The 15,850-nt window shown below is 35.8% G+C and overlaps 1 protein-coding gene across 24 annotated transcripts in view; it reads left to right on the top strand.

The window, feature by feature from the left end:
• The window catches only part of LOC120418446 (heterogeneous nuclear ribonucleoprotein L), a 354,926-nt gene that overhangs the window by 283,709 nt on the left and 55,367 nt on the right, over nt 1-15,850 (top strand). For 16 of the 24 annotated variants that reach the window (XM_039580857.2, XM_039580859.2, XM_039580858.2 and 13 more), the window contains one exon: nt 8,738-8,755. The exons of the other annotated variants lie outside the window; for them this stretch is intronic. In XM_039580857.2, coding sequence (XP_039436791.1) covers nt 8,738-8,755 — 18 coding nt within the window. The remainder of the gene's footprint in view (nt 1-8,737; nt 8,756-15,850) is intronic. 24 annotated transcript variants of the gene reach the window in all.

Raw genomic sequence — 15,850 nt, 5'->3', positions numbered from 1 at the left:
GAAGATTGGACCTCTGGTTGCTGAAATACAGAGAATAAAAAAAAGAAACGAGAAAATTGAAGTACATGTAAATCGACAAAAAAGTCAGAGGTTGGTGTGAGCACACAATTAATTTTATTTAAAATCTGTTTTCAGGGCATTAAAATATACATTTTTATCTGTTATCAAAACAAATTAGAAGGCATTTGGTTGTATCATTGCCGAGATATAGCTATTTGAAGTTAGCAGTTTCAAAAACGGGTGCCACGATATCTTAACACTGCCTTGACCAAATCGGCTCAAAATTTTGGTGAAGGCTCGTTAAACCGGTCCCGTGTGCATGACGAAGGCCGATTTTCAAAAAACTTATTTAAAAAAAAGATTAAAATATTTTTGTGTTTTTCATACAAAAAATCATCAGTTTTTGATTTTTGTATTTTTTAAAAAAGCAAAATTTCAAAATCAGGCTTCGTCATGCACACGGAATATGTCTCCAGAGTCTTGACCCCGAATTTCAGCCAATTTTGTCCATCCCATCTCGAGATATCGTGGCACCCGTAAATCAACTCGGTGTTTCGAGAAAAACGCTCAGAAATTTTGAAAGTCCGCTTTGCGCACGGCAAAATGTTGAGCTTAAAATCGTCTGTAACTCATTTTAATCATATAATATCTTCATGAAACTTTCAGGATTGATTGAAAATCATCTTTTTAGAGGATTCAATAAATTTTCTGTAATATGAAATTTTGTGATTTTCTACTTGTATGTAACCCCTTAAGTCATCCAAACATTCCCACATTTCCTAATGCCAATATCTCAGCAACTAATGGTCCAATTTTCAAGTTTGAAAAATGAAAAATGTGTGATTGTTATGATCTTTTGAAAACAATATTTTGAATATTTTGGAATCAAGACTATCATTTAAAAAAATCCAAGTATTCAATATTAATATCATGATTTTTTTTTTCAGTCAAAGTCACATTTTTTTCTTTAAAATTTTGCTGCAAACTACTTTCACAAAAAAACAACATTTGTTTTTGTAATAAATTTTGTTCATAAGGGACCATCTATTAATAACGTAGACACTTTTTTTGAAATCTCAGTACACTATTTCAAACCAACTAGCAAGAATATTTGGCAGCCATTTTTCCTCAATCGAGCAAAATTCCCACCACAAATTAAATTTCATCCATGAGCATCCACCCATCTGCACTGGCTTCGTTGGTAGAGCCTTCCAAAGTACCCGCCCAGACATGAAGCTGATGAGCGAGGTGTGGGTGGGGGGTCCACCAATTGCATCTCAGTGCTGCGAGACTGCCGTCCAACCAGCCAACCAAACGTCATGTGCGGCGCAATTGCCGTCTGGTCCTGGCTGCCAGAGCAACATGTTCTTGTGGCAGTGTTGGAAAATTATTTTGAAATTTTAATCAAAATTTTGCCTTTTTTTTCAAAATTAATTTTAAATCCAAGATTTTTTTTTCATGTTTGCAAAAAAATCGTTATAATTTTTTCGGTTTTGAAACCCCTGCCGAACCCCTTCGCAGAAAGAAAGGCGGAGTTTTTCCGCCGTTTCGGGTGCCAAAAATATTTTCAAAACAAAAGCAAAAGTAAGAAAAATCATTCATGGCGGCTTCCCCGCTCGTGTACTCGCGCTCATTTTCCCTCTCACACAGTTTCACTCTGATTCGCTCGAAAACCCAGCATCGCTGAGTGAGTGAGTGAATTAAAGATTTTTTGTTTTTCAATTGCACGGTGAGTGAGGCTGAGCGACGGTGGGATGAGGGTGGAACCGAGTTCAAATGAGATTTATTTGAAAGAAATTACGGCGCGCAAAGAGAATTAAGAGGAAATAAATTGCGTTTTTTGTTTTCGGGGTGTTTGCTGCATTTACTCTGAAGCCAAATTGTGACGAGGGGTTTGTAGAAAATTTTCAAAGGGAAATATTTTTAGTGGGTCGAACGAGCAAGGTTTCCAAGTTTTACGAGCTACTAATCCTTCTCCACTTCGGGGGAGCCAGTGCCAGCAAAGGTAGTAAACCAAATTTACGGGGGGCTCGTAATTTGATTCTGACAGATGGAAAGCCAACCAGGAAATCCTTGGCGCATAAAATATGCCATCTGGTCTGGTCTGAAGCATTCCGAAGCTATTGTTTGAATATATTTTTTAGCAGAAGTTTGGACATTTTGAGCAAAAGTCATTTCTTAGCAGTATTAATTTTGTTAATACATCATATCAATCTTATCAATGGTCTTTTCAAACTTGCAGTAACTTTAGCACTTTTACTTATCACTCTTCCATCAGAGAAACCCACACACATTTGTCCAAATTCTCACGAATCTCAATCTTGAACTGGAAGTTACTTTTTTCTCCATTCAGCAAGGCAAAACATTCCAAACTCTTGACTCAAGTGAAATTGCACTTTTATTCAGTGAAAAAAAGTAGGAAAGGTAAACTTTTCCAACCAACCACCACCACCGCACACCGGAAGCTGATGGACAAATCGGTAACAACTTCCGCACACTAGCTCTCACACTTCCGGAAAATCACTCTGTGGCGTAGATGATGCAGAAATCCATCCTCGTGATTTCCGCCCTCACACAGGAAAAAAAACTCCCGAGAAAAGTGGCACCACTAAAAAGTGGAACTTTTTATTCCGGACAAAAATGCACTTCCGTGGCTTATCGATGTGTCGTAAAACAAATCGCGCTCCAGGGATGAATGAGTTGTATAACATTCTGGGAAAGTTTTTTTTTTTTTTTTTTGGTTAGCCGGGATAAAATTTTGCGCGGCTGGGAAAAGTTTATCCGGATGGATTTTTCTTGTTTTTTTTCGCGCTAGCCCAACTCCACTCGGAACAATGTTTTTGTTCTAGTTGGGTGAATTTTAAATGGGACCCCATTTCGAATCTGGTGGCGCGGAAAATTCGTAATGCCACAGCTTTTATTCCAAAAATCGTGCCCAGATTTGCCCCCTGACGAGGGTGGGAAAGTTATAGATCTTGCATCCGGTGCATGTCAGAGGGGAGATTTTTGAACTGGGATTAAATAAGATCAATTTTGAAGTGGATTTTGTGTACTTCTTCCGAAAATCAAAAATCGTTGGAATGAATATATTTTTCAGAATTTCAATGCATTTTTACATTGATAGCCCAGAGTAAATCTATTGTTTCATAATTATTTTTTTTACAACGTTTGGAAATTTGAAACCTGTTAAAAAGACGATTTTTAAAGCTTGGGCTTACTATTAGAAAAAAAAATTGGATCGACAATCAAGAAATCGCAGACAATTTAAAACCATTTTAAAGCTACTTTATATTTTTTCAGGTCGTTTCGCACTAACAAGTTTAATCAACTAAGTTGTAGAAATGGCAGGAAACTCTCGAAAAAATATGTATTTTTTATGTATTTTATGCTTCAATTTCAATCTATTTTTGGTAATTTGCCAAGATCACAAATTTTATTCGAAGTTTGTGCCGTCAAGGATAACTTTTTAAAATGGCTAAAAACACTTATTTTTGATATTTTAAAATGCTGGGTTAGTTTTTAAAATTTCGAAATATTTTGTTTTTATTGAAAAGAGCAAATCATTTTCCAACATTGAAAATCTGAAGAAGAAAAATGAAAATCATAAAATGAAGGGTAATGAAGCAACATTGAAAAAATCGAGTTTTTCCTGTTTTTTATTTTAATTTTGCATGGCCATAAAGTTCGAAAACGAATAATTTATTTCAGCTTTTCAAAATCTTACCAAAGTACTTTTTGATTGCAAATTTCATTTTAATGTTTTTCCTTTAAAGAATTTTTGTATGGACAGCTTCCAAATTTGTATTGAAATTTTTTTAAACAAACTAATAATCTTTGGGCATACAGAAGTCACCCAAAAAGTTTCAGCCATGTTAGAAACTACAAGAATTAAATTTGGAGAATGGCTCATTTCAAACAGAACTGCTTACCTTAAATATTAAGAGCGAGTTTTTCACCGATGTGAAACAGGTCGAATCGAGGTGCTCCGATTTGGATGAAACTTTCAGGGTTTGTTTTTCTATACATGAGATGAACTCATGCCAAATATGAGCCCTCTACGACAAAGGGGATGTGGGGTAAAACGGGCTTTGAAGTTTGAGGTCCAAAAAACATGAAAAATCACTCCAACATCTCAATCTAATGTAAAATTTCCTGAGGATTCCGAATATGCCAAAATTGAGACCAAAAAGTGCCGCTATGGAGGCCTACAGGACAAAAACTAACGTTGTTAAATGTTTGTTATAGAAAAATCGTAAAACTATGAGAAAAACTGCGATTGGCCAAAAAGTTTATACCGTAGGCTTATATTAGGGTTAGTGAACTTTCACGATTTCGCGGACAGCGTGAAATTCGTGAAATTTGAACATTTCCGTGAAATCCCGTGAAATTTACTAATTTCTCAAATCGTTGCTTAGATATAACATATCTATATATATAAAAAAATTCGAAGGTTTTGTTCGAACTCGAATCAATTCAACACGGAACGTCGTATCGAGGTGCTCTTCGTTGCGTTGGGTTCGTATAAGTCCAAGGAAGGTTCTTACGCCAAAAAGTTACAACTTTGGCCACTCTGGAATCGATTCCGGAAAATCTGCCGATTGTATGGGAAAAGTTACGTAAAATCAAATTTTGATCACAGGAGGCTGAATAAGCAAAAAAGTTAAAAACGTCAACAAACAAAAAAGACAAGACGACGTTTGTCGGGTAAGGCTTGTAACATAATAAATATTTCATCCACGAATACTTTTTAAGTAAATTTTATTAGTTTTCAATTGAACAGCCATTTGAAGACTTGGTAGCAAAACATACATTAACATAAAATTGTTGCAACTTTTACTGAGAAGTGAATACTACGAATACTTGTTATTTTTTTCTTTATTGGAGGTGGACAAAAGCCCCCTTGAGCTGTGTCTGGTTATCGATAAAAGACACTTTCTCAAAAAGGCACAAAACCACCTCATCTTATCGCATCAACAACTACACAAAAAAAAATGATGTAAACAAAAATCAATCCAGGTAAAAAAAATATGCTCGTAATCATCAAGTCATCACAAGAATGATATGATCAATCATTTGATTGCAGTTATTCTGATACCAAAAAGTTTATTTTTTCACAAATGTTGTTTTTTTTTTTAACCAAAACATGTTATAATTGACTAAACAAGTAGTTTGTGATTAGTTTTTGAAAGATCGCACAGAATGAATTGATTTATTTTAAGAAATTAATTAAAAGATTCAATGAATAGTATTTTTGATTTTTAAAGAACAATTCAAATTTTTGCTGAGTCCTGGAAGTTAAAAAAATAGTTTTTAAAAAGTGAGAAAAAAAATCAAAACATATTTTTATAACCTGCATTACTTCACAAAAGTTATTTTAATCATTTTTGCTTTACAAAATTGTTAAATCTTGCTTTGATATGTAATTCTATAAAATGTAAAAAGATAAAATAGAAGCAAATTAGCTAAATCTATTTAGCTTTATTAGTTGAATATTTAAAAAAGCATTTCAACAACTGAGAATTTGAGTTCGATTTGGAGCGTCGTTCCGTCGGGTCGCTTGATTTTTCGCGTTCGTCGTCGGAATATTTTGGTGTTTTTCGGGTGAGTGTGTGCGTGTGCGCGTGCGTCTGCGGCTGGCTCTGGTTGCTTCGATGACAACCAGTTCGCCAGTTCGATTTGGAGTGTCGTTCCGTCGGGTCGCTTGATTTTTCGCGTTCGCCGTCGGAATATGTTGGTGTTTTTCGGGTGAGTGTGTGCGTGTGCGTCTGCGGCTGGCTCTGGTTGCTTCGATGACAACCAGTTTGCCAGTTCGATTTGGAGCGTCGTTCCGTCGGGTCGCATGATTTTTCGCGTTCGTCGTCGGAATATTTTGGTGTTTTTCGGGTGAGTGTGTGCGTGTGCGCGTGCGTCTGCGGCTGGCTCTGGTTGCTTCGATGACAACCAGTTTGCCAGTTCGATTTGGAGCGTCGTTCCGTCGGGTCGCTTGATTTTTCGCGTTCGTCGTCGGAATATTTTGGTGTTTTTCGGGTGAGTGTGTGCGTGTGCGCGTGCGTCTGCGGCTGGCTCTGGTTGCTTCGATGACAACCAGTTCGCCAGTTCGATTTGGAGCGTCGTTCCGTCGGGTCGTTTGATTTTTCGCGTTCGTCGTCGGAATATTTTGGCGTTTTTAGGGTGTGCGTGTGCGCGTGCGTCTGCAGCTGGCTCTGGTTGCTTCGATGACAACCAGTTCGCCAGTTCGATTTGGAGCGTCGTTCCGTCGGGTCGCTTGATTTTTCGCGTTCGTCGTCGGAATATTTTAGTGTTTTTCGGGATCGTATGGATTCCACAGACAAGCAGACACTGAATTGGTGAGCTCGTTCCTTTAAGGAACATTCTACTCGAATGATTTTTGAAATATTTTTTAGTCAATCTTATCTACGTTTCGTTCAGCCTATTAAATTTAATTTTCTACCCGGGTAGATGTTGTAGTTGAAATATCGCGATCGTTTTTCTAGTCTGTCGAGATACATATTACAGCCGGGTTTCTTTGTTTTATGTAATTGTTTAATGAGGAGATTCGTTTTAAATTTCGCTCTAGATATACATCACCTTACAACTCGACTAGTCGTCTCCCGTGATAAGACTCCCGCTTAGTAATTTAGTTCGTGAAGCATGGCAATGAATGTTAATTCAACGTGATTATTTAATTCCTGTTCATAACATCGTAACTTCTCAGTCATTTATTGGTTGCTTATTTTATAATAATTCAAAAATTTAAATCGTTTCTACTCCATGGTCGGTTTAGTCTATGTAAATGTTATGCTGAGTATAGTATTTCAACATTTAATTACATACTATTTTGATTCTTCTTTCCACAGCCGGCTGTCTAAGATTGAATCATTTATGCTAAATTCAACAGCAAATAAACGGGAATTGTCTCATCAGCAGCATCCGATTGTTTGCCTTGAGAATAATACATCACCCTATAAACAAAACTTATTGATTTTTGGGTCACATCATCATCTTCTATGATGAATCCTGACCATTACCCTTACCCACTAACAAAATCCCAAGTAGAAGTAGTTTTTCCGGCACACGTGGGGGTGTGGATATCGTATAGAACCCACCCTTGGTAGCAACCTGTGCTAACTAACATTCCCGCCCCAATCCCCCGAGATCTACAAACTGACATGGCGGGCGCCGTTGGTGGCCAATGACTGTTACTTATTCGCACCTGCTCTAGTTTTGATGATCTTGTTGTTTTATCTTTTCAGCGCATTCATGCATGCTGTTGATAAGAGAAACATCATAGATCGTTGAATCCGTTGAGTGGTAGTGCTGATAGGATATTACGGTCCTGTTCAGCAACGGAGAAGGACAACCATGGGTGGTCTCTCATGCTCATGCTCATGCTCATGCTCATTTCAACAACTGAGAATTTGTTTGGAAATTAAAAAAAGTTTTTTGTATGTTACGTTCAAATTTAGTGAAGAATTTTTATAAGCTTGTTGAAAAATAATTTATAATGAAGCATAAAAATTAGTTTCTGTATTTTTTACATAAGATTGTCAGGGTTATTTTAACATTTTTCACGATCCGCGACATTTCCGTGAAATTTGGTATTTTGAAATCAGGGTCCCCGTGAAATTTGCAATTTTCGAGCGTGAAAAATCACTAAGCCTACTTATAGTCCATGAAATTCCCTAACTTTTGACCTGAGGGTATGGGTATGGGTATGGTATGGGTGTTGGAGGCTGTTACAAAAAGTTTTTAAGGTTTTAAAAAAATCAATTTTTAACAGTGATTTGCAAAAGCTATGATAAAAAGTCAAACCAATCTATAGCACATTTTGAAGGGTTACAAAAGACCATTCGAATGCATCTAAGTGAGTTGGAATTGATAAAGTTTTACGGAAATGCGAGCAATTTTAAGATTTTTCAAGTTTTTTGGACCTCAAACTTCAAAGCCCGTTTTACCCCACTTCCCTTTGTCGTAGAGGGCTCATATTAGGCATGAGTTCATCTCATGTATAGACAAACAAACCCTGAAAGTTTCATCCAAATCGGAGCACCTCGATACGACCTCTAGAACAAATCGAGCAGAATCTACAAATACTGCCTCTTAATTTAAATATGTTAAATCGTAAATTTTTGGTTATGGTGACGACTTTAATTATTGCCTTCGTTAAAAATATATTCACAAAATTTTACAGTTTGTTTAGAATAGAATTCTACACGTGTTGATGCTTTTTGGTAATGATTGTCTTATTCCTTGTACAGTTATGCAAATAATCATTAATCAATGATTGTCAACCAAAAGGTCAATGATTGCTTTACAAAATTATACAAATTTTGAGACACATTCGATTTAGATCAAAAATTCAAGAATGCTTCAACCGGATTATGCCGATTAATTTTGGTTCAGAAATTCATAAAATTGAATTTAACTAAATACAGAGCATTTTAGGGTGATGATAATTTTTTTTTGAAAATGATTGACGGCTTCACCTTAACAAGGTCAAGAAATTGCAAGACAATTTTTGTCTTTTTTGTGAGTGACACTTTGATTTAATTGTTTCATCAATCGTGTTTACATTTTAACCATTTTTGAGGACGAAACTCAGAAAATTGCATCGTTTAATATAATGTTAGGCTTTTAACGTCTTATTCAAAATAAATTTCTAATTTATTTCCTAATCTCGATTGTTTGTTCTAACTGTTTCTCCAAATGTTCTAACACGTGGTTCTCTTTATTCCAGACGATCGTCAATCTTTAGGTAAGTTTTGAAAATCTCTTTGTTGGTTTTACATGTTTGTTTGCGTTTTTTAAAATTATTTTGCTTATTTTTATAGTTATTTGTTTCTTTGTGTTTTTCGTTTTGATTTTATTTATAATGCTTCTGAATCCTTTTTTAAAGCAAACAAATCAAATTAAGTTTTATTTGATAACAATGATTAAAGACTCTGTAGGGTGATTGAAATGATCTTCTTAATCTCCCACATTAAAACAATTTCTTATCGCATCATGATTAATCCCAAATCTAGGCGAATCTTCTCCAAACGCCACCATCTACTCGATTGGCTAACATACGCCCTCTCCAGTAGAGCTCTGCTGCTTGCTCGGAAAAACTTTACTGCAAACAGCAATTAAAGCTCCAAATACGGTTGTAAACAGAGAAATCTCCACCCCCTTGTCTTGGCAAACACGCCTACGCACCCGATTTTATCGCATCCTCCCACCGAAGCTTCACTACCGAAACAGCCGTAAAATTTATCAAATCAGCCAAAACTTAATATTAAGTACCATCGCCATAGCCGGCAGCGATTGTTTTCCGATAAAACAATTTCGCCATCAGCTAACGCTAGGATCATAAAACTTTGTCAAAGGCTGACGAGAGAGTCGTTCCACCCGCCCTTCCTTAAGGGGGGTGAGCTCAATGCCGGATCTCGAGCTGAATTTCATTGCCTACACACGCCTCTGCCGGAATTTGTAATATGTACCTTTGTTTGGACGGTGTCAGTGGTCTTCAAGATATTTTGAATTTTTTTTTAAGATTAATTTAATCTTTTTATAAGAACCAGGAATTTGACCTTTAACATTTATTGTGGTTGACTTTTTGAGTTCTTTTTCATTTTTATTTTTTAATGATTTGTTTATTCCTTTGCCTTCTTGAAGTTTTTTTGTGTTGTTGATTTTGGCATGTTTTATGTGTTTTGACTAATTCGTTATTCGTTTCGTTTCCATTAAGATGTCTTTCTTTTATTTCTTCAAACATTTTGTACTTTACTCATTTTTTACCTCTCTGATTGCCAACCACTGCCTCCTAGAGGGTTCGTATTCTGCCATATCAACATTTCATTCATCCTTTCTATCTGGGCACATTGCATCTCGGAGGCATTTCCCAAGACTCTCAATGACATACACGTGTGTGGGCGTGATCCTCCTTACAGGAAAGATGAAAATCCACCCACACTTGTGTAAACTTCCGTACACACACACATATTAGATTTGAAGGGGCAAATTCAGCTCGTAAGGAAATTTTCTTATTCCTTTAACTTACTTTTATTCGCTTTTAAAGAAAAGTAGAAAAATCCACAAAAAAAGACAAGAAAAAAAATCAAACTCCACTCATTTCCGGCAACCGACTTGAATTCCGGATAGTCGTGTGTGTCTTCCGGGGAAAAAGTGACACAAGAAAGAATGAAACCCAACAGGATTCTTCGTGGGTTTCTCTGTCCATCCCTAACGTTTCCTCCGATTTTAGAGTAAATCGGATGGATTAAAGGTCCTGGAAGCTCTTTTAATGTAATAATGGGATTTTTAGGTTGAAATTTGGTCAAATTTAAATTTGAAATTAAAACTTCCATAAAGTCTACACAAAAGTAAAAACTAATTTTATTTTAAAATATCAAAATTTTGACCAAATTTAATTCAATTTGTCCCATTGTCCACCAAATCTGAGGGCACTTTTGAGGAAAAAGCGGGGGTTACTCGGTTGCTACCGCTTCTGGGCTAGAGGAAAAACAATGTCAATATTGGCTTTTGGGCTCACTGCACACAACTGACATTGAAGACGACGACGACGAGGACGTCATTCGGACCACTGACGGGAAATTTCGTACGTGTGTGTGTGGTGGGATTTTTTTTCTTTGCTTCCAACATTGGCAATATTGTAAAGTGGCCCCCATTGTTGTTGTTGATGGTGGTGTTTTGGTTGTGGTTTTGGGTGTATTTCGGTGCATCTGTGTGTGTGTGTGTGTGTGTGTGTTTATAGCAATATGAACGGCTAATAAATGGCTTTAGCCAGCGGTTGTTTGATTAGAGTTTCGACAGCGGAAAATAAATCTGATCCTCTTTTCTGGAAAAGTATTTGAAACATGTTGGAAATTTATTTATAATCTCTTTTAAAATCATTTTAACTGATGTGCTTTTTTGTTTAACCTAGTTTATCGATACTGGTGTTTTACTTTTATTATCCTCAAAAAAAATATTTTATCAGAAAACTTTTTTTTTAATTTAAATTAAATTAAATTTTGTTTAATATTACTGCATTTTCAAATTTATTCAGAACATTACGATCAATTTATGAATGAAGAATGCAATCTCATTGCATCTTCTTTATTTAAGGACTTAATAATTCTCTTTTTTTCTTAAAACTTCAAAACAAATATCAACATAAAAAACTATTTACAAAATTGATTCTTTAATTCTTCAGATTCACTTTCTTCTTCTTCATGAAACAGTTTGCTGATACTTGAAGAAAACATTTTGTTTATGTTTTTGTCTCCCGTAAATGTCGAGAGGGAGCAACACAAAAATCGAATATAAGCTCAATTAAAAAAAAAAAAAATCTTCAAAGAATAAAAAAAAGCTTAAATTATGAAAACAGTTGCTTCCGTAAAAAATGAAAAAAAAATCTAAGATTTCATAGAAACATTGCTGTTTAAAAAAATGTGTTTTTTCTTCCGATTTATTTAAATAAATTGTTCAAGCCTTAAAGTTAATTCCTGATTAATAAAAAAAAATCATAAAAAATATTACAATTTGTTTTACAAACATTTAAAAGGAATTTTGTATTGTTATGTGATATTTTTGGCCTCTTATTTTTTTTTACACTTATTAAATTGGAGGGTGCCAAAACCATTTATATAGAGTTTTTTTTAAAGTCCGTTACAAAAAAGGTGTTTATGGGAACTTTATAAAAAAACGTTACTTTAGGTGGTTGGTGCCTTCCTCTCATTTATAGAGTGATTCCAAACCCCCTAAAGTATCCGCATGGTTTATGGATCGCCCCTAACGTGATCGCAACACCTAAGAGGTCCTAAAAATAAGTGATGAGTTAAAAAAACAGACTACCTACAGACTTTTTGTCAAGATCGTACATACACCGCCGTGGGGAAATAGATTGAGGTTATGTAATTTCGGACCATTTTTTTAACTGCTTGTCATTTTAGATAGGTAAGTCAGATCTTGAAAATTCTTAATCTACAAGAAAGGTCATTTCAGAACCTTTCTAAAAATATATGATGTGGCAGGTTTCCATGCAAAACCACCCTTTTTAGCAAATTGTGAAATTTATATGCAGCAGTATTTTAAGCATAACTTTTGATGTGCTTTACAAAATCTCATGAATTTCAATAGGGACTTATGGGACCCCAAGACGAATCGAATGAGGACAATACGGTCAAAATCGGCTCAGCCAGTGACGAGATATTCCAGTGACATTGATTCGGTACACATGTCTACATACAGCCAAACACACAGACATTTGCTCAGCTGGTGATTCTGAGTCGATATGTACAAATGAAGGTAGGTCTAGGAGGTCCAATTAAAAAGTTCATTTTTCGAGTGATTTTATAGCCTTTCCTCAGTCAGGTGAGGAAGGCAAAAACCTCTAGAAATGCAAATTAATTTACATGCAAAAATCTTTTTTTTTATATTTTACTATGAAAAATAACAAAAAATGCAAATACAAAATAAAATCTCTCAATTCTAATTTTATTTTACGTTTTCAAAAATAAGTGCTTCTTGACAAAAATGCATGCAATTCAGAGAACTTTTTTACATTTTTGTCCTCAAGTCTTTTAACCCTCTACAACCCAACCCCGCCTCTATGCCTCTATGCATTTTTTTTACAATTTAAATGATAGCAGTGCCATTCTAGAGCAGAAAATTTGAAAAACAAGCAAAAACTTGAAAAAGTGACTGTAAAAACAAGAAAAAATTAGAAAGGCAAAATGTAATGCTAGTAGGTGATAGAATACGCCAAATACAATAAAAAACAAACATAAACTAAACAAAATAAATGCAAATTAAAATACTAAAAATAAAACATGAAAAACATAAAACAAGAGAAGTAAGGTTTTTCGTAGATCAAAAGTTGCCCAAAGTGACCTCCTATACATGGAAAAAATAAAAAATTTCGAAAAAAAACATTTGGGCAGTAATAAGGGGGTTAATATCTTGTCGCACATTCCAGTGTGTTTGGTATCTCAAATTATACTTTTGTTTTCAATTAAGTAAAAAATGTTTAAATATAGTTAGAAATGAAGGTGGTTACATTTTAATTACCAATTAGGTCTGTTATGCTGAGCTATCTGATTAAACCAGGCTTCACTGAACACCAAGATCTGGTGCGCCGCGGTGCGGTTTTCGTGTTACTCTAGAACCCAAACCGAGCTGTTTATTGTCACACCATAGCAACTGTACCGAAAGCACCTTGGTACACCACCGGTGCACCAAACTGTATACTAAGATGCAACTCAACAGAAAGGTTGATCCAAGTAAACCGGAGGCGACATTGTTTTGATTGAGGTTTGTCAGCCATCATTCACATCTTCGGGGTGGCCTGGCGGTTGTGGTTCCTGGTTCGATCCTTACTCAAATATTTTTGAGGTTTTTTTTTTCAATATTTATTGTCAAAATTAGTGATTATATACATTTAAAAAAAACTTCTTGGAACCTGCTACGCTCTAGTCAAAGAGTTAAAAATTGAATGGATTTTTGTAGTGGAATAGAGAAAACGTTCCGTGTTATGCAGGCAGGTTTAAATGAAAATGGCTATTTCAGGATCATATGTACGAGAAGTTAGAGTTTATATTTAATGACACTACGAAATTCTATTCCTAAAGAATTATTCTGAACAAATAAAAAACATTCAAAAAAATAAAATAATAACTGTCGAGATTCGAACCAAGAACCTTTAAAATACTATTGCAGTGCCTTTGACAACCACACCATTAAGAACTGTTGGCTTCAGTTGGCTTGCTAGGCATCAAGAGTTCCAAACTTCTCCCGTGTGGTAGGCGCAGAAACCATGTCAGTTTTGTGTACCCGATCCACACCGCCGTCACACCAAACTTCGGTTTCGGTGCACCGATCAAGCTACCGAGCTGTGTCGGGTTTGGGTCGTGACGAGAAATGGTGCGCATAGAAAAACCGGTATCATAGCAAACCGTTGTCGCACCCGTCAAAAGGTAAGTCTGGATTAAACAATTTTTACAATTGTGTACATCAAAAACAGCATACTTATTTAAAAAAACAGCAAAATGATTTAAATTTTAATGTTTCAAATTTGTAAAAGCATTAACTTTTTTAGCGTGAAAACAGAAATGTGGCTAACATTGGAATTTGGAATAATTTTAAAAAAAGTAGTGTATAATTTTTGTATGGCCTGAAAAGGTTAAAATTAATTTGAATTGAATCTTGTAAGCCATGGCCATGACCAATTGCTTTTAAAACAGCTGCACCTGTTTAACTTCATCGTCAAATATTTCACAAATTTCAAACCACAGAGCGTTGATGATAATAAATTGAGGTGGCGTTTCGCTTGAAATCAATAACCATTATTTCGCATTTTTCCCCCCTGAAACACGCATTCATCACTCATTAAAATTAATCATTCCCCCGAGTCGAGTGTGGTACGCGCCCACAATAATTTGGTTATGCTTTTCCAATTTAATAAAAATTAAGCTCACTTTAGGCAATTCGTCGAGTTTTTGCGAGCCCCAGACCAGCTTAAATTCGCCTCCGGGGAGCTTTAGTCCGAAAATCCACCACACACACCAATCAATCCCAGGATAATGAAAGCAGCATTGCAATCAATGAAATGCCCTTAAATCTTTCCTCTGTGTGTGGTATTCATTAATTTTCAACAACAACAAAAAAAAGGTTGCCCACACGAAAATCGCAAAATTCGTTTAACCGCGACCTGAGAGCGGGGGCAATCGAAATAATTTAAAAAATCTTTTTCCGGGAGCTAATTGGGAATCAGAAGGACGAAATTAAACAGAAATAAAAGATTTATTCACGTAGTAGTGTGAAAATGATTTTTTTTTAAATATAGAAGCACTACAGTCATGAATTAAACGCAACACTTTCCACCAAAACGAACCAACTTAAAATTCAATATTTGTCCCATAAAGAGAGCCCATCTGTTGATCCGGGCAGGTGTGAGATTTACATTTTAAGTTAAATTGTACACGATTGATTTTTATTTGCCTTTTATGTGCGGGTGGTTGGTGAAATTCCAATTTGTAATGAGTTTCTCACTGCCCGGAATAAAATGGGGGCATAATTTAGAGTTCCAAAGCCATGAATGAGGGTCAGAAGCCAAAGTGACCCAGTGGGGTGTGAAATTGAAATTGCATTCAGAGAGCAAATATGTAAAGCATTTTACAGGGAGGATAGGGGGCACACATGTTGTACAGGTGCATAGTTATGGGAATTATTTTAATTGGTTTGCTGGACCAGATCCAACAACATTATTGTGCACTTTTGTCTTTTTTGTTGTAATAACAAACAGTTTTTCAATACTTTGTTGATTGGCGATTTTGGCCTTGTGGCTTCTGGCCAACTTTTCGTAAATGACTTCAAACTGCTTTGTCCAAACTTCTCTGTGCCAACAATTTTCTTTCAAAACTTCAATCCATTAATTTTACATTAGCTGCGTTCAGCTTAGTCCATTTCTTATCAATCTTGCGAATCCTAAACCCAAAGTTACGCCTCCACCCCCTCAAATAAACGTAAAATTCCAATTAATTTAAAACCACCTTCCCAACCCCCTCCCTTTCACAGTCCAAGGTCCATTTTGTCAAATTCAATTTAGAACCTCTTTCGACCAATTAGGGGGCCCACTCCCCTCTCCGTATCAATTGTGATTAAAATTTCATCACTCACAATGCCGGAGACAGATAGACAGCAGGACTCAGCAGAACGTGCCCATTTGCCTCCCCAATCAGTTGGCATAAGCTTTTACGAGAGAAAGAGCCAGGCCCAACCTGCCGAAACTTTCTACTATGGGAAAAGGTATCTCTATATAATTCGGTGAATTATAAATTGCGGAAAAAGTTTCCATTGTACATGCTTGCAC

Source organism: Culex pipiens, chromosome 2, assembly GCF_016801865.2.
Source record: "Culex pipiens pallens isolate TS chromosome 2, TS_CPP_V2, whole genome shotgun sequence".
NCBI classification, from domain to species: Eukaryota; Metazoa; Arthropoda; class Insecta; order Diptera; family Culicidae; genus Culex; species Culex pipiens.
This window is presented reverse-complemented; position numbering and strand designations above follow the sequence as displayed.